We start from the raw sequence: 19,337 nt of genomic DNA, 5'->3' as shown, positions 1-19,337 counted from the left end.
ACTCATCGCCCCCGGTCGGCCGTCGCTCCGGTTCAAACAGCCACTGAATCGACCAAACGAGTCCAACAAACGCCGATTGAAGAGAGGAAAATACGGCTCGATGTCACTCGGAATCAGAAATTTTTTTTTTTTATAAATAAATACAAATTCTGACATAAAACGTGTTGAAAACTTAGTGCAAAACTGTAATAAATCCCAGATGTCTGAATGATGAGTTCTGACGCTGCTTAAACTGTTAGTTTTTACATCTTCAAGTAATTGTGATTTATTTAATCGTAAACTTTCCATAAACACGCAGAGCCCGTCAGTATCCATAATTGAAGGGTTTCTACTCTTGTAGTCACAACAACAAACGTATCTCCTGTAATTTGACATCGGCCTCACTGCCTTGCTGGCAAATGTCAAAGTTCCAATATTGTAACTGTGGAGAAAACTCAAGCAAACGTTCCATTTCAGATGAATTTATACAAACAGAATGAAGTCAGTCGGAGATAAAAAGGGGGCGGGGCTTGGGATCTTCACGCTCCCCGACCACGTAGTGAAGATGAAACGCCGCCGCCGGCAAACGCAGAGCGCCGTTTGTTATCGTTTGCCGTGAGTAAAAGGGAGAAGTAATCGTTTCCCCCCGAGTCGTCAGCGTCCAGAGCTCGACGGATAATCTCATCTGTGACCGGCGATATCGAGCAAACCAGACACTGACCAGCCTCCGGTACTCCAGTACTCCAGTACTCCAGTACTCCAGTACTCACTCAGCAGGGAGTTTCCCACTCGAAGTGGGAACGACGTGTCTAAAATGTGGGACGACGCTGTGAGGATCCAGACACTTGAATGGGTTTAAGGTAATTCAACATACGTGGAACTGTTGTTGTTTCAAAGCAGCGAATCCCCAGAAGTCTTCAGTTACTCTGAAATTAAATAAATAAATAAATGCTGAAATTCGGTATTTCCTTTCACCGGAAACCAAACGTCAGAATAACGTTTTTCCACGCGCTGCTCCTCAAAACTGACGCGGGATCAGTTCCGTCTCAGTTCTAAACCAAACGGTGTCTGTTTGAACCCGGAACTCGCCGCCCGCCCCGATACCCCCCCTCCCCCCGCGTGCGTCAGCGGCCGGTCGGTTAGCGAGGACGCTGTAGCTGCCACTGGCCACACCGTTGCCATGGCGACACTTTTTTTTTTTTTTTATTTTCTCTCCCTTTTTAAAATACGTCATCTATCCCACGACGTCCGCTCGTCTGTCTGAGGTCAGCTGACCTCGTTTCCTTTGTTTAGTTTCATGAAATTCCTTAATATTTGATACATTTTCTACCTCTTCAGGTTTTACCACTGTATGAACGCTAAACGGCCCATTTTAAGCTTCTTATCTTCCTTCTTTTTTTTTTTTTTTTTATTGTACGTCTGTTAACATGTAAAAAAAAAAATATGTAGCTGTGTTTTCCCAGCAGGTGTTTTTAAATAGATCTTTCTTTTTTTTTTTTTTTTTTTTTAAATAAGCTATTTATATTCTTTTTTTGTTTGTTTGTTTTTTTTCTTTTGTAAAGAAAAATGAAATATGTAAACTGCGTTGTAGGCAAGTCGAGGAATGTCTCACTGTGTAGGACTGGCTTCTGTTGTGAATACAAATATTTATCGGAAAGAAACGGAGGAGGAAGAAAAACAAAGAAACTACGTAGAATTTGAATGTCTCGAATCGAAACTCTTGAGGTACGGGAGACGGATTTCGGCGCCGCCGAACCGAAGTCATTTACATTTCAGAGGTTTATTTATGGGAGGCGACGCGACGGGATCGAGACGTCGCCCCGGGTTACCGCCGACCGTTACGTCGCCCCGGGTTACCGCCGACCGTTACGCCTGCCAGCACTTATGAAATTACCGGATCGGCCTTTTGGATGGAGCTCAGTTGGAACGTTTGGCAGCGTTTGTCATGTGTGTGTGTGTGTTTTTGTTTTTGTTTTTTTTTTCGTTCCCGCACCGTTTTATTGATCGGAAAATTGAGTTTATCGACAATCTTCATATTTATTGATTTTTTTTTTTTTTTTTTGCAGACAAGCTAAATCTCCAAGGTGTTTCTTTTATTATGATGATATTCTCCAGTGTTTTAAGCTCCGCTCCAGGAAAAGGAAAATATATATTGGGGGTGAATGTGTAAGAAAACTCGAATCTACGATCTTCGCTTCAGGTACAAAACCTGCGGAAGGATTTTTTTTTTTTACGTGACGACGAACATCCGCTTAATCGTCATGACGACTTTACCCAAAACAAGTCGAACAAAACGATTCCACTGAGCCGGTCACTTTCCACCGTCTCTCTTCATGCTGCACAGAAGTGGAGGGGGGAAAAAAAATAAGAATTTGTTGCCATGGTGATTTAAAAAAAAAAAAAAAAAAAATCATACCAATACTGTAACGTTTGATCTCGTTTACGTGACGTTTCAAATGAAAATGCGTCGGGTAAGCAAGGAAACAAGGCCTTCGCCACTAAAACCTACTGGATTCAATCCGGACAATTGCTCCTGCCATATTTAGAACGACCACAAGAGGGCACTGTAAGTCCCACCTCTTGGCTCGTGGAGAAAACCTATTAAAGAGTTCACAGGGTTTGTTATTTTGTTTTGTTTATTTCTACTCCACGCTCGCTGTTTCCCATCATCGTACTGAATAAACGTGAGAATCTTTCATCCGAGAGTAGAAAACCCTCGCCTTTGATTTTTTTTTTTTTTTTTTTTTATCGTGCAGCTTTTGTGTTAAATCTGTCTTAAAAAGTTACAACTCCTTTCTTTTACTACTACGTGTTTTCAAAATGTTGCCTTTCAACTTTATCATTTCAAGACTCTTTCATCTTCTTTAGTCTTATTATTGCGGTTGTTTTTATTGTATTGTTTCTTTTTTCCGCTCCACTATGATTCTACGTTTGTACTTCCGTCGTCTCCACCGAGTGACGCGGTGGGAAAAGTCTGACGGACGAGTAAAAGTCAATATTAACATCCGTTGGGTTTTTTTTTTTTTTTAAAGAACCTTTTAGCGCCTGTTCTCAATAAATTTCTCTGAAATGTCTTGTTGACTGAAATTACTCCTGACTTCTTGTGCATCTAGGAAGTTTTTTGTTTTTTTTCTAAAGTGCATTAACAAGGAAGTGCACTTACTTACTGTTGAGCTGGAGTTTCAAAGTAACACTCCTGGTCGTGATGTTCCACATATAAGCAAGAGCCTCTTTTGTTGTTTTGTGTACGCCGCTGCTGCTTCTTCCCCCCCCCCCCCCCCAACTAGAAAATGATGATTCATAACGACAAGTGAGAAACATCAGGTTTGGGTTTTAGTTTCCCAGAATTAAAGAGGACTTGTCTTCTTCTGTTTGTGGTATAAAACAAACACAGACAGTTAAAACAAACAAACACAAAAAAACCTGAATGTTGAATTTCCAAACCTGTTTTTTTTATTATTTATTTATTTCCTGTGCCAATGGCAGCTATAGACGAGCTTCACAGTCACTTCTCCTCATCAGCCACCAGCAAGCTGTTGTAGTAGTGTTACCTGTTCACACACACTCTCTCACACACACACACACACACACACACACACACACACACACACACACACTCTCTCTGAAGTAGTGTGGCATCGATATGTAGCTCAGTCATGCTTTTTGTACTCGCCTCCTCACCTTCTTGGTCAATAAATGAAAATGGTGAAACAAGCGACTGATGTGTTGTTGTTGTTGTTGTTGTTTTTTTCACAACGGTGAGAAACGATGCGTCAGTCTGACCACAAACACAAATGTTTCACCATTTCTTGCTTAAAAGGTGTGAATTGAATAGATTGCTGATAAAAAAAAAAAAACAGAAAGAAACTGTGCATCGTCCAACATGGTGTTTTATGATTTTCATCAAAATACCAATAAATTCATTCAGAATTCTCATCAGTAAATAAACATTTGTTGCTTCTTTTATGTTGAATTCTTCACAAACAAAACACGTTTCCAAGATCCCAAATGGCACTTTGGTGTTTGTGTTGTTGTTTTAGGATAAATATTGTAGTTTCAGGTATTTAAGATGCAGTTTCTTTATATTTATGTTGTAGTTTTTTTGCATTTATATGGTAGTTTTGTGCATCTATACTGTAGGTTTTAGTATTTATGTTGAAGTTCTGGCTTTTGTGTTACAGTTTTTCCATTTACATTGTTTTTTGTATTCATGTCACATTTTTTGATATTTATATTGTAGTTTTAGGATATATATTGTAGTTTTGGGTATTTAAGATGCAGTTTTTTATATTTATGTAGTATTTCTTTGCATTTATGGTGCACTTTTTGATATTTATGCTGCAGTTTTTGCATTTATATGGTCGTTTTTTGCATCTATATTGGAAGTTTTAGTATTTACATTGAAGTTCTTGCATTTGTGTTATAGTGTTTGCATTTATATTGTAGCTTTATTGTACTTATGGCACTTTTTTTGTATTTATGGTGTAGTTGTTGATATTCATGTTGTTGTTTTAGGATTGATATCGTAGTTTTTATATCAAAGTTGTCATTTTTTGCATTCATGTTATAGTTCTTTTCATTTTTTTGGTACATTTCTGCATTTATATTATAGTTTTTGGCATTTGTGTTGCGCTTCTTTATGTGTGTGTTGCTTTTGCATTGTGTTGTATCTTTGGTCTTCTGTGTTAAATCTTTTGCACTCTCGTGTATATACCACCACAGACAAGCAATCACTTAGAAAATTAAGTAAATGTCAGAACTGCAGCAGGACAACCGTCAAAGGATTTTTTTTATTTATTTTTTTAAACATGTAAAACGAGGGAGAGTTCAGAGTTCTGCATGTTTCCACCCTCTGCCCTCCCACACCTGATTCAAATGACCTGATCCACTGAGCGAGAACAGAGGCACGAAGGGAAAACTGCTGGAGAATGAGGTGATTTTTTTTTTCTTTTTAACACTGCATTTTCTTTCATTTAAACTTCTGAAATGTTCTCAACTTTTTGCAATTTGGCTGAAATGTGCAGCTTTGTGTCACATCGGAGCTTCTTGACATTTTGCAGCTGGAGAATTCGTGTCTTCAGTGTTACGGTGTCGCCTGGAGTTAAAAACGACGTACAGGATTATTTAAAAATTACAATATTTTACCTTGTGAGAGCCGAGGAACTCGAGTTAATTAGGCCTGTGTGTGTGTGTGTGTGTGTGTGCACCCTTCCCCTCTGCCTTTTGCTTAATGTCAGCTGGTATTGAATTAAAGCTCTGGTGCCAGAACTTGTTGGGGGGGGAAATAAAAAAGTTCAAATTAAAAATTGATCTGAATGATGTTTTTAAGAGAACACATTTCTTTGTTTCCAGAAACCTCCAGTCTTGCTCATCAGAGTGTGAATAAGTTTAACTGCTGCCTTCTTGGCACTGACATAATTCGACAGGTATGTTTCTCATAACTCCACGACTGCTTGTGATACTTGTGATATTTTAAAGTCGCAGGAACAAGAGAACTACCAGCAACCAGGTCTGTCCACCAGGACTTCCTCACTTCAACCTTCCAGAGATTCTCCAGCATGTGAAACACCAACTTCCCAGTATCGTCAAAAATGTCAGTAAAATAAAGGAAAAACTCCCAGATGTTGAAAGAGGAAGTTGCCAAAGAGGAGACACTCACTTGTTGTGGGGTTTTTTTTTGTGACGATTCTCCAGCAATGGAATCAAAATAAAGATGCGACGTGATTCCAAGAATTTGTAATTGTCAGGATGTTTACAGAAACGTTGGCTAATTCATCATCCCATTCAGGATTATTTTATAATTCTGTGACGAAATCACCAAAAAAAAAACTACAAATACAAGCGAGCACATTGTACTAAAATATGTAAAACAATGATTTATGTGTTGCTTTTTTTTTAAATTTCAGTCTTAAAGAAAAACCCCTTAAAGTAGAAGTAATAGTCAATTTACTCAAATTGAACCAGTGTAGTAGAGAAATGTGAATATACTTATACTAACTGTGGTGAATAGTCACTTTCCATGCGTGCAGTAAGAAAAACACGGCGGGTTAACGGGATGATCTTTAATGCAATTTGGCATGAAATCGGCAGAGTCCATTGAAATACTTTTACATGTGGGTCGTTCTGAGTGTGACAACAGAGATGACAGTCGATGGGCAGGCGGTTTGATTTGTCGTTGCAGCGGCTGTTCAGACCTTTAGTCTCAGTGTCATTCTCAAGGTCCCGCTGGTCAACACTGTGGGACTGAATCACACTTTAGAATCAAACTGGGGGCGTTGTTGTTGTTGTTGTTGTTGTCGTTGTTGTTGTCGTCGCGTTTCCTTGTATTCCAGTTTTTTTTTTGTCATCAGTAAGAGTCGGTTGTCCACTCTTCCTCCTCGTCTGTAATTATAAGAGAACACAGCAGCCATAAAAACAAATAAAAAACCAAATTATTCAGCGTTGAGTCGTTGCACCGGTTTCCCATTTACCTTCTGCTAAACTCCTCCGGCCCATGAGCCCAACAAACATTTCTCCTTTATTTCCTGATACAAAGAGAAGAGGGGGAAAAAAAGATAATTTTTTTATGAGAGGCAACAAAAGACATTAAAAAAAAACAAAAACTGGCATCATAAAGAGCAAAGAGCAGCAGCCAAACGATAAAAAAATCTTCATCAACTCACTTTTCCTTCCCAGCCTCACAGGCAGAGACGCGCCTGCAGGACAGAAGCCGCAGTCAAAACTAGAAACTCGCCTGCTGGACTGTGACGTCCTGCAAAGACTCCATTGAGTCCCAACCATCGTATAAAAGTGTTTGCGTGCTTGTTTACCTGAACTTCTCCCCATCAGGCCGTGGAACTGCTGCGCCTTGGAGCGCTTGATGACGTCTGCCAGGCGCATGCTGAGTCCTCGCTCCAGCGGGTAACCCTGAACACACACACACACACACACACACACACACACACACACACTTAAAGCTGCACGTGATCCTTCATGTAAACGAGCTGTCAGGCGATGAAGCTGAGCAGCACTTATCCAGCTGCTGGCTGATGTGCCGGGCTGCCAGAATTACAGCAAATGATAGTCAGAACGACACGGTTCCCCCTTGTACACTGGGAGACGGAATATTAAAAACTGAACGCTTTGACGTGTCCCTCGTTATCCACTTCAACCTGAATGTTCAACCACTTTAAACCGAGAAAATCCCCTTTTTTTAAGCGTTTTGAAGACGTAAAATAAATCACTTTTACATCATCTAGAAACAAAGTGAATTAATTGATTAGCGTCTGATTTTTAATTCTTTTCAAGAGATTTCAAAGGTGCTCATCTGAGATTCGCTGTTTTGTTGAACGTCAAGTCTTTTATGCGCCTTCTGTGGACAATGAAGTCAAATCTCTGACACGTGCGAACTTTGATCGTCCCCCACGTGACGCGTTTGACGTTTTGCGCGAACGGACTTCGCTTCGCGCGGGTTCAAACGTCCTTTTAGCACGTGCAGCTCTTTTAACCACGACGCAACCTCCTTTCTAAACTGTTTGGCTAAAATCAATTATTTATAACTGTCCGAACACAATAAGTCTGGATACTTTTAATCCTGGAGAACATTTGCGAACATTGCGAACATTCTGATCATTTGTGTCGTTCAATTGTTCATCTTGGCTGTAATTATGTAGTTTGAAGAAAATACTATGGAAGCATTGGTACATATTAAAACACATTTTGTGAATTATAGAATAGCATCTTAAATAGGGGACATTTTCATCTTGATTCCCCTGAACCACCTTCTGCTGCTGTTCCTTTCCTTTATATCTTCTTGTTCTTGTTTATCTTTGAATTTTAGTGGTCCATTTACCTGTGCATACTCTGTTTATTCTTATTTTTTCTTTTAGTTAATTATAAGTTGGGAGGACCAGCAAAGTAAGCTTTTCATTGTACAGCGTAAATGTTTATTTTTCGGCACATATGAGATGTGTGTGTGTGTGTGTGTGTGTGTGTGTGTGTGTGTGTGTGTGTGTGTGTGTGTGTGTGTGTGTGTGTGTGTGTGTGTGTGTGTGTGTGTGTGTGTGTGTGTGTGTGTTGAATCGTGAAAATCTCACACTTCCAAATAAATGTCCTGGTATAACATGCCCAGTATACAACATAAACATTTGCATTAAAAAAAGAAACGATCAATTTCAACGGCATGTTTACATATTTTCTTTCCATGACTACAAAAAAAAGTTCTATATTTATTGTAATAATTTACATTTATAAGGTCAATTCTTTCCAGAATGTATATTCATAACCGCTTGATGATTGCGCACAAATCACGTTGCGTCGATCCGCTAATTGACTGCGTGTCGCTCTCCAAGGTGCTGAAATGTCAAAACCGTCAAAGTTTTAGAAGAAACCCTGGAGGGAATGCTGGATCTGAGACAGTTCACTCATTAGTTCTACTTCTTGTTCACCTGCCAGTTCTCCAGCGTCCAGATCTCCCCGCTCTCCTGTTCGCCGGACAGCGGACTCCCCAGCGCGCCGAACACCTGCACGAACACCACTGCGAACAGCACGGCTGCGAACTTCACCGCCTCCATCGTGCAGACGATTTAAAAACAAACAAACAAACAAAAAACAAACAAAAAGCTGGCTGCAGATCGTCAAGATAGACTCCCGCGATTCGGACGCGTGCAGGATCAGTCGATTTCAACTGTCAAACCGTGAAGGAAAAGGACTTCCCAGCACTTGGAGGGTCTCTGTTCCCTCTTATAAAGCTCTGATGGCTCCTCCCCCTCCTCCTCTTCCTCCAGCCACCCTGAAGGCCACTTCTTCTTCTTCTTCTTCTTTCTTTTTTTTTTAGTTTGTTTTTTCCAACGTCTGACTCATGTGCTGAGACAATAAGCAACAACTTCACCTCCTGTAAAGTCAAGATGATCTGTGGAGGACGGATGTGTTGCTTTGTTTGCTTTCACTGGAAACGTTTGGTTTGTTGATATATTGACAAACATAAAGAAGGTTTGTTGATATATTGACAGCTGATTATCAGGATCAATATATCAGCTGACACTTTGAGGCAAAACCTGAGTTTTTCCTATGGTTTGGGGGGAAATAAAAAAAAAAAAACAACCTTGTCATTCTGATTTGTGCCTGTTTTGACGTCCAGCCTGCAAATTGAACCCCCCCCCCCCCCCCGACCTGAGCGGACGGCCATGTTTTGCGTCATCTTTATGGTTTGGTGTCACCGCCTGCGAGCGCAAATTGGATTTTCGCCGGCCGTGACGAATTCACACTCTCGCCTGTGTGACTCTCCCGATGTGGGCGGTCGCATGATGACTTTATACTTTAAATAATCACTGCGGCAGCAGCTTTTGTCAAGAACTCTGAATCAGTGTCTGAGGACACAAACAAGAAACTCGCTGGACAAACTTTGGGGAACCGCGACTCGACGAACGCAAAACGGCTCGCTTTGGGGAATGGAAATTGCGTCGGGTGAAATAAAAGCGTTTCGCTTGTAGTTCGGTTAACGATTTGGATTTCCTCCATTCAGTCTATTGAAGTAGATTCAAATTAAAGGTCAGTTTAAAAAAAAAAAAAAAAAAAAATTCCCGTCAGTCCTTTAAACCAAGCTCAGTTTTAGTTGCTAGTAACTAGTAAGTTTTAGTAACTTGTGGCGTTATTGAGTGGAAGTTTTGAAAAAGTTTTTCCAATTTGTATCAAAAATTACTGCAATTGCAACATGAAGCCAAATTTAAAGACACTTTGTGGTGCAAAATTTTCCCCCCCAATTTTTTTTTTTTTAATTCTCTAATGGTTTTATTTTGCAACGTTTTGCCTGTTTTCATTTTTGTCAATATGCCTGGCGACTGGTTCGGCCCGGTGGAGCCTCTTGTGGGCCAGTTTTGGGCCCCGGGGCCTCATGTTTCACCCCCCCGCCTGAAAGTCAGGGCGATCTGGTGCAGCGGTTAGAACTTAGAATCTTAATTTCACTCATTTTTACTCTTTTTGTTGTGAAGCCTCGAATGTGAATGGCCATCGTTTTCAAAAAGTTGCCATGTAAACCAGAAACTTTTCTGAAACGAAAATGTTAAAAAAAACACGCATTTCCACAATATCTTGCCTCGAAGGCTTTGTCGTGATTCCTCTCATCCTCCAGATGCTCGATTCTCGTGAGACGGACGACTTCTGATAAACATTGTTTTTGTGTTTTGTTGCGTCGTCCCGCTGGAAGACGGAGAGATGGACCATCTGTCCCTCAATGGAACCTTGTAATTCACACTCGATGATCCTCGTGTCGTAAAAAAAAAGTGATATTGTTTTTTTAATGCCACTGATCGTTTGATGAGCGGTAATAAAAACCAGTTTGCACCGAACAAACATTAGAAAAAAACCAATATAGCATCAGTCCCTTGTTGAATCACAGCGTTAATTTGACGAACCCCTTGTTGTCTGATCATCGACACCTTGACGGAACGTCAACAACTTCCAGTCTGCAGCAGCGCCGCCGACTTATTCATTTCGATTTAAAGTCCCAGTGAAATGAAGATTCCACCTCCAAAACACTCTGGTGTCTCTTCTAGGATCATTTTCCTGCTAACTGGCTGAAGGGTAAAATGTTAAAACTCGGCAATCTGCGAGAAAATAGCCGATAAACGGCGCTATTTCCTCTGCTGGGCGGAGCTTCTGACAATAATAGAGTGACATCACGAGTTGTGCACACGCCCAAGTTGTGTTTACATGATGGAGGATCAGAGTTTTGACCACGAAGAGGCTGAATTGAACCAGATTTCATCATCATGGTCATTTCAAACCCAGTGATTGATGAAGAAGACACAGAAGGTGGTTCTGCCATCGGTGACCCCGTCTGGAACATGTTTGAGGAAGCAGAAGACGCTTCGTCCTCCATTCGTCCTCGTCTCCTCGCCTCAGCAGCCGCCACTTTTCACCTTTGAGGCTTTGAGGCTCCTGACTTTTACCAGAACGACTCGGCTTCCTGGATCCAACACGTCCAAGAGCTTTTCTGACTGTGGAATCACCGAAGATGAGTCCAGGTGTTACTTGATCGTCTACTAGCTGCCCGAGCTAGCAGCTCCCACTAGCCACTAGCCGCCTGAGCTAGCCGCTAGCGTGCTCCCGCCACCTGTGCTCCTTTTCTCCTCTCTGGTCTCTTCCATCCTCAATCTTTCACCAAGGCTCATAAAACGCCGACTATAACTTCAAAACACTGTAAAAACTTGGATATTTAAGAGGGAAACAAGCCGATATAAACACAACAGATCGAGATCTGCACAACTCGTGACGTCACACATAGGCTCCGCCCACGAAGAAGGATTCCCCCGACTTCCTCGGCTGGAGATTCAAAACTCAAATAACTTTGTTATGCGACAACAGTGGAGGGGCAGAGTCGGAGGAACCTTACAAGTAGAACCCCAACTATCGTTTTTTGCAAAGTAGTGTTTTACATTTCACTGGGACTTTAAGCGAGCGGCAGCCGGGGTTTTATATCCACATATAACACACTGAACATTGGCTTTATATATATAAAATCACGACCGTTGTTACTGCACTGACCCCCCCCCCTTCTTTAAATCGCTCACCGCTTCGTCTGTCGCTTCTCGGACTAATCAGTCGCTTTTCAGTGAAAAAATTTAATAAAATGCATAAAAGGAATCGTCGGTTAAAAGGAAATAGAAGAAATGTTGATGTTTGACTTGAGATGGGACGACGTCATATAATCACCGTTCACTTTCTGACGTCAAAACTATCAGTTCTTTCTTCTTTTTTCACATTCTGGCTTGTTGTTATTGTGCTTTTATTGATTTTATGACGCGCTGACGGGTTGGTTAGTTTCTACTACCATCCAATGTAAACCGCTCACTTGTAGCGATTGTCGGGTTTTTTTTTATTAAAAATTTTCTGGTAAATTGTTAAAAAAAAAACCAAAAAAAACGAGAAAAAGTAAAAAGTTGAGTTACGAGTTGTTTCTAGTAAAAGCGTGTTGATGTCGGGACACCAGAGTGAAGCTGTCAAGCTGGTTAACCAGTCCAACTCGCCATCAATTTACCTGGAACTCCAAGAAGTATTTTCACATAAGAGCCTTTTATTGAATCTCGCTGGATGTTTGTTCGTCAATCACCGTCGTCTCCTTCAGCGGGAATCGTCGGGTTCTCCGACGCCTGCCGAGTTTGTTCCTGCGCTGCTGCTGGTTTGTTTAATGGAGCAGAAAATGCAGCAAACTGTCATCCGGGCGCCGCCACGGTAAACATTGTCTCGGGCTGATTTGCTTTCCTTTGCATTAATTAAGGATATAGATCAATCAAAGGTGGAGCAGGCTTCTGTCCAGCGCTTCAGATGAACACGTGACGCCTGACTTCTCCACTCAAATCCCCATGAAGCTCAGTGGAACGTCCCTTTTGTTCTTGTCTTCATGGTGATTTGACCGTCGGACGACGACCGCCCGCCTGGGCGTGACGCCGAACCGCCACATGCTTCACAGGACAACGTCCCCAAGTCATTACCCCAGTTGTGTTTGTCCAGCGGAGCGTGGAGGCCGGAGGACGGGATCATGGAAATGTTGAACACGTCACAGAATGTGGGGCTGAGTTTAGACTGGATTGCCACAAAAAAACCTCTACAAACACAAACTGTTCCTGTAAACACAATCATCTTCGTGGGTCGGTTGTAGTGTTTTCTTGATTTTGTAGGTTTTTTTTTCCTATTTTGTAGTATTTTTTTGATTTTGTAGTGTTTTTGATTGATTTTGTGGTGTTTTTTTGATTTTGTAGGTTTTTTTTCTTCTATTTTGTAGTATTTTTTTTATTTTTATAGTGTTTTTTGTATTTTGTAGTTTTTTTCCCTATTTTTTTGTATTTTTTTGATTTTGTAGTGTTTTTGATTGATTTTGTGGTGTTTTTTTGATTTTGTAGGTTTTTTTTTTCTATTTTGTAGTATTTTTTTATAGTGTTTTTTGTATTTTGTAGTTTTTTCCCCTATTTTTTAGTATTTTTTTTTATTTTTGTAGTGTTTTTTGTATTTTGTAGTTTTTTCCCCTATTTTTTAGTATTTTTTTTGATTTTGTAGTGTATTTTTTTTATTTTGTGGTGTTTTTTTCTATTTTGTAGGTTTCTTCCTATTTTGTAGTATTTTTTTTGATTTTGTAGTGTTTTTTCTGTTTTGTAGTATTTTCTTGATTTTGTAATGTTTGTTTGATTTTTGTAGTGTTTTTTGTATTTTGTAGGGTTTTTTCCTATTTTGTAGTATTTTCTTGATTTGTAGGTTTTCTAATTTTGTATTTTTTTTTTGTATTTTGTAATGCTTCTTTTCTATTTTGTAGTATTGTTTTCATTTTGTAGTGTTTTTGATTGATTATGTGGTGTTTTTTTCTATTTTGTAGGTTTTTTTCCTATTTTGTAGGTTTTTTCCTATTTTGTAGCGTTTTCTTGATTTTTGTCGTGTTTTTTGTATTTTGTAGTGTTTTTTTCTATTTTGTCATGTTTTCTTGGTTTGTAGGTTTTTTCCTATTTTGTAGTATTTTTTGATTTTGCAGTGTTTTTTCTGTTTTGTAGTATTTTCTTGATTTTGTAGTGTTTGATTTTTGTAGTGTTTTTTGTATCTTGTAGGGTTTTTCCCCTATTTTGTAGTGTTTTCTTGATTTGTAGGTTTTCTCATTTTTTGGAGTATTTCTTTTGATTTTGTAGGTTTTTTTTCTATTTTGTAGGTTTTTTTCCTATTTTGTAAGTTTTTTTTCCAATTTTGTAGTGTTTTCTTGATTTTGTAGTGTTTTTTTCCTATTTTGTAGTATTTTTTTGATTTTGTGATTTTTCTATTTTGTCGGTATTTCCCTATTTTATGGTGTTTTTTGTATTTTCTGAAGTGTGTCGTGTTTTGCACTTCCAGGCCACCGTCATTTTTGTCAGTTTCCATCAAATGAAATCAAATGAAAAACCAAATCAATCAAGTGGATCCACAAAACAAGTTTAGCGTTAAAATGAGGCTTAAAAAGTTTCATGTATCATTTTTTTTTTTTTTTTTTTTACATCCAAAAATTTGCAATCTCAAAGTTTCAATTAAGATCCAGGATTGGAAACATTTAAATGTTTCCAGCTGATTCTGGACCTGATTTTAGGGTTTCAACCATCTTTTTCACAATTTAAATTTCTTCAACTGTTTTCACTCTATTTAAACTAGTTGTGCGTGTGTTTCCTTCATTTTCAAGCTTTTTTATTCTTTTGCCACACCTCAGCTCATGGAAGTGTTTGATGCATCGACTTGCAGCTCCAACATATTGACGTTTCCATCATTTCCCTGCGCCTTCGGGTTCAGAAGGGCGTCTCATTGGGGATGTTGTGACGCTGAAGATGGTTCAGTGCTCCCAGCTGAAGGTTTGTCTTGGGGAAAGATCAAATTTGCTGCCCTTCTAAAAGTCGTGATTTGAAGTCGATGATTCCCGGACGGTAAATCATCGACGACCTGGGAAGCTTGCAGCTGTTTTGCAGACGTATGTTAGCAGCTTAAGCTACGCTGAATGTACGTGGAGGAGCTTTCTCTTATATGAAAGAGTTGTTTTGTTGAATTTTCCTGCTCGTCGTCTTTTGGAAAATGACAAAGCCAGTGAACTCTTGTTTTCCCTCCTTCTTTCCTTCTTTATGTTCGTCATTACGTTGCAATTTACACAAAAGACAAACCAAAGCTCAGTCCGCTAAACGAACCCGCGGCACTTTTTTTTACAAACAAAGAGGGAGTTTTTGCTCTGGAAGTCTCTGATTTCAGCAGAAATGAACCACATGTTTTCTGGATTCCGTTTAAAGCTGAGAGAAGAAAGCAGAGCCTCTGATGAGCACGTAGTTATTAGCAGCAAAAACCTATCAGCAGGCCTTTATTCTGAAAGTATTTGATTATGCGTTTTAATCCTAATCGAGACGTTTCCTGCAGTAATAGCTGGAGGCTCACGAGTTTTCACCTCGATTTCACCGCCTTCCAGGTCAATGAAGGAAAACGGTAGAAAGAAAAAAGGTTTTCAGACTTTGTAAAACCAAAGTTGTTGTTTTTTTCTTTTACACTTTGGACATTTTCAAGTGAAAACGTAAAACGTCTACGTGAAAACGGTGCTCCGAGCCAACGAAAACGCTCCTTTTTGGAAACGCTCCAACTCCGTCTCCATGGAAACGGGCGACAATGCAGCTTATTGAAAGTGCTTTAATTCTGTCTCCTTGGAAACGGTGGGGGGGGGGGGGGGGGGGGGGGGGGTGGTGACCCGCAACTTCTCGCCGCTGCTCGTCGTTCTGCTCATGCTCAGTCGTTCCCTCAGCGTCTCGGAGGACGGAGACGTTCGATGAGTCACGACGCCGGGAACCGAGAACGGCGGCTGACGAGCGGCGGCTTCCCGCCATGAGGCTGAGAACATCAATCACTTTTTATTGGTCTGATCAGAGTCGCCTCACCTCTCTCTTCCTCTCTCTTCTCTCTTCCTCTCTCTTCTCTCTTCCTCTCTCATCCTCTCTTTCTCTCTCTTCCTCTCTCTTCCTCTCTCTTCCTCTCTCTTCCTGTCTCTTCCTCTCTTCCTCTCTCTTTCTCTCTTCCTCTCTCTTTCTCTCTCTTCCTCTCTTCCTCTCTTCCTCCTCATCCTCTCTCATTCTCTCTTCCTCTCTCTTCCTCTCTCTTCCTCTCTCTTCCTCTCTCTTTCTCTCTCTTTCTCTCTCTTTCTCTCTCTTCTTCTCTCTCTCTCTCTCTTCTTCTCTCTTTCTCTCTCTTCCTGTCTCTTTCTCTCTTCCTGTCTCTTTCTCTCTTCCTCCTCATCCTCTCTTCCTCTCTTCCTCTCTCTCTTTCTCTCTCTCTTTCTCTCTCTTCCTCTCTCTTCTTCTCTCTTCATCTCTTCCTCTCTCTTCATCTCTTCCCATCTCTTCCTCTCTCTTTCTCTCTCTTTCTCTCTCCTTCTCTCTTCTCTCTTCCTCTCTCTTCTTCTCTCTTCATCTCTTTCTCTTTCTCTCCTTCTCTTCTTCTCTCTTTCTCTCCCCCCTCTCTCTCTTCCTCTCTCTTCCTCTCTCCTGACCTCATCCTGCTTTTCTCTCTCTCCGGCTCTGCCCTTCAATCAAAACGTCAAACATTACAGTTGCAGTCAGGAACCTGGGATTTGTTGTGTTGTGTCTGATGTGTTTGTTTGTTTATTGTTTGTTTTTTTTTGCCCGTCACCTCCAGGTCACAATAATCAGATTTCCTTCCTATTTAATTCCTAGATTCTCATCAATAACGGCATAAAAACCCAGAAATCCAGTACAAGTCTTAATCAGACGTCAGACATCTGCGCTTCACTTAATGAACGACTCGTTTTTTTAATTAAATGTCTGACCTTAACTCTTCCCGTCTGAAGGTCCTGGACTCTTCAGTTATTTATTGAACCACTCGGGGCTGTTTTCCCAGCAAAAAAAAAAAATTAAACGCGTTTCCCACCTGAAGAGTGACGTCACCGCTGAGCGCAGCGCGAGTCAGGAGTGAATATCAACAGCAGCTGTAAGAATAAAGAGGATGTTTTAATATTGAGAATAAATAGTTATTCAGACATTAGATTGACAAGATTGACTTGATTCCCTCTAAAGTGCAGATAAGAGCTGTCTAAATGGATCGAATTGTTGTTTTGAGAGGATTCAGACTCTAAACGAGTGAAATTATCTGCAGTAAGGTAATAAAACTTCTTGTGAAAATGTCTTGAAATAAGAGAGAAAAACCTTTTGAATAAAAGGGCAAACTGTCATTCCACGCATAATTATTCAAATAAGCTCAAAACTAGTTAATCAATTCTTCACCCACTCAGTTTTTGGGGGAAAATATCTTAACACCAGAGCAACAAATGATTGTTATTCCTCATTCAAGCGTTTTTTTCACCTCAAAACAAGACAAAGAATTCAGAATTCATGCAAAATGAAATAACTAACCCTGTCATTTATTTGATTCGCTTTCAAATATTACTCGTTTCCCCTCGAGACATAAGTTCTGCTCTGAAGCATTTCATGGTTTTGTGTTTTTGCGTACATAAAGCAAGATCAAATGTTTATTTAGTCATAATTTAGTCAAATATTCCCTGTTGTAGACGGTGACCCCGTTGACCTTTTGACATCCTTGCAGGCCAGTTTTCAGAAACTCAACAGACGCATAAAAGCTGCAGACCTTCGCTTTAAGGCAATATAGAAGGAGAGACGAGAAAAAAAAAAAAAAAAACCTCTTTAGCTCCTGGTATTTTTCCAGCCTGGAAGCGCTTGAATCCATATTGCATTAATTTGCACCATATGTTACAGGTCTCTGCTGAACCTCCTCCTGAGAAGAGCCACCAGAGGTCATGAATACCCGTCGTAAACATGACGGTGTGCTTTTCCTGCACTTTATAATTAGATTGCTCAATCATTTGCTGCAGAGATGCTGCTGTAGGAAAGAGAGAGGTGTGTTTGTTTGTTTGTTTAACATGTTATTGGTGGACGCGTTCACACTTGTACATCACATATTGACGAGCGTCTCCAGCACCGAAGCAGGAATCGCTCCCACTGCAAAGCATTCAGATGCTTATTGAATTGGTGTCCGGGGGAAGAGATGCATGCTGCTAATTTCCTCCTTGTATCATGATTTGGTCTCACCTCGGCAGCTTTGTTTTGTCTAATTGACCTCACACTGCTCAGTCTGTGTTGTTTTCCCGCACACAAAAAAAAAACAAAAAAAAAAACGAGAGGCAGAGGGTAAATAAACCAGTAATTACCTGCATTTCTCTCCTCGGCTTCACAGGGTTTCGTTTTGTTTGATTCACCGCAACATTTCTTTTTTTTTTTTTTTTTTTGCTCTACCACAACTTTACTCAACAACGAAGCCACAGATCAAGTTTGTATTTTATTCAGATGATTTCCCCACGCTATTGTTGAGACAATCAGTCCCATAGAGTAATTATCCTCACTCAGGGGCCACGTTCTGGCCCCATTTCATCTTTAGTGGGTAGAACAGAGGCCATAAGAACCTTTCAGTTAAGTTTGTCTTGTCACATGAAGAAATGTGTTAAAAGATCAACGTCTTCTTGGTTTGTTTTCTTGCAGTTTACAGTTTTAGCAGTTACTTGCCAAGTTGTGCTTCGGCAAAAAAAAAAAAAAGAAGCTTGATTTCTGTATTTATGGAATATTAAGCCAGTGTTTTTCAACCTTTTTTGAGCCAAGACACTTTTTTCTTTGGAAAAACCTGCAGGCACACCACCACCACAACCCGAAAATGTTAAAATGTGAAACTCTGTAGCCTCTATTAACAATATAAAGTCTTTCTCATCAAAGTTTTATCAACAGGAATCAAGTAAATCCAGAAAGCAAGGACTTTTTATAATAGTGCCTCCCTCAGTGTGAAACCTGGACCTGATGGATGAAGAGCTGAGATCCTGGTTTTCAAAAACTTCTCCATCACTGTCACTGACACAGTACTTTGATACAAGATGGTAGCAGGAGGTGGAGATGAACCACACTGACGTCTGTCACTTTACATTTCACCGGCAAAGTTCTGTGCTGCCCTCTAGTGGCGAAGAGTATTTATACATGATTACTCTGCAAACACACTGTCGCTGTGAAATTGGATCATTTCAACCTGACTAGATCTCGTGGAAACACCAGTGGTTTAGGCCATTAGAAGCTGCACGTATCGCAGTTTTATGGTCCCGTGGGAATTCAACAGAGTTTAAAGTTTAATTAAAGTTAAAGTGCACCTCGTCCACTTTTGAAGCCTTTAAAATCAGTAACTCCGCCGACGAGAGAAGCTTTCAAAGAGACGGTGCACAAAATGCAAACGTGTTACTTACAACCATTAACAAATACTCATTTCCAAATGAGTAATCCAGAAATCACACAACTTTACAAAACGTGCTTTACATGTTGGGGAAAAGGTGGGGGAGGGGGGTTGGAAGAAGCTTAACTTTTTTTTAATGTTTCCCCTTTACATCTTTATCATCACAAGTCACGTGTTTGTTTGGGTTTTTTTTTGTTTTTTTGATATTGATGATGATGACATGTCAGTTGCACTACTGTTAAATGTGTTTTATTGTTTTTTCATTGAACCTCGTCTGTAAATCCTCACCAGAAATCTGGAAAAAAAACCATTTTTACAAGTTCAGAAACTTTAAAAATGTCAGAAATGCAGATTATAAACATTCCGGGTGGCTTCAAATCTCAATCCTATCACTTGGTCTTGAACATGTATAGAAATGTATTTTCTTTTACATACAAATATAAAACTAATTAAACTAATTAAATAAAAAAAATACAATATTTTCCAGACACGAATGAGAACTTCCAGGAATCACATCCTCGTTGACATTTAACAGCAAAAGAGCGAGATTCACATTGTGATCCTCTCAAAGCTCTCGTATCTTTATGAAATGACAAATTGGCTCGAAC

The 19,337-nt window shown here is 40.0% G+C and overlaps 1 protein-coding gene across 1 annotated transcript; it reads right to left on the bottom strand.

Moving 5' to 3' along the window:
• Positions 1–6,026: 6,026 nt before the first annotated feature.
• LOC308141906 (uncharacterized protein) lies at positions 6,027–8,531 on the bottom strand (the record flags this gene model as incomplete). Its single annotated transcript, XM_080512159.1, has 5 exons — positions 6,027–6,360; positions 6,450–6,503; positions 6,642–6,674; positions 6,789–6,885; positions 8,406–8,531. The coding sequence occupies 5 exons, from the start codon at positions 8,529–8,531 to the stop codon at positions 6,326–6,328; spliced, it is 345 nt and encodes a 114-aa protein (XP_080368285.1). The 3' UTR covers positions 6,027–6,325.
• Positions 8,532–19,337: the final 10,806 nt, after the last annotated feature.

This window comes from Blennius ocellaris (genome assembly GCF_963422515.1).
Source record: "Blennius ocellaris genome assembly, chromosome: 16".
NCBI lineage: Eukaryota > Metazoa > Chordata > Actinopteri > Blenniiformes > Blenniidae > Blennius > Blennius ocellaris.
This window is presented reverse-complemented; position numbering and strand designations above follow the sequence as displayed.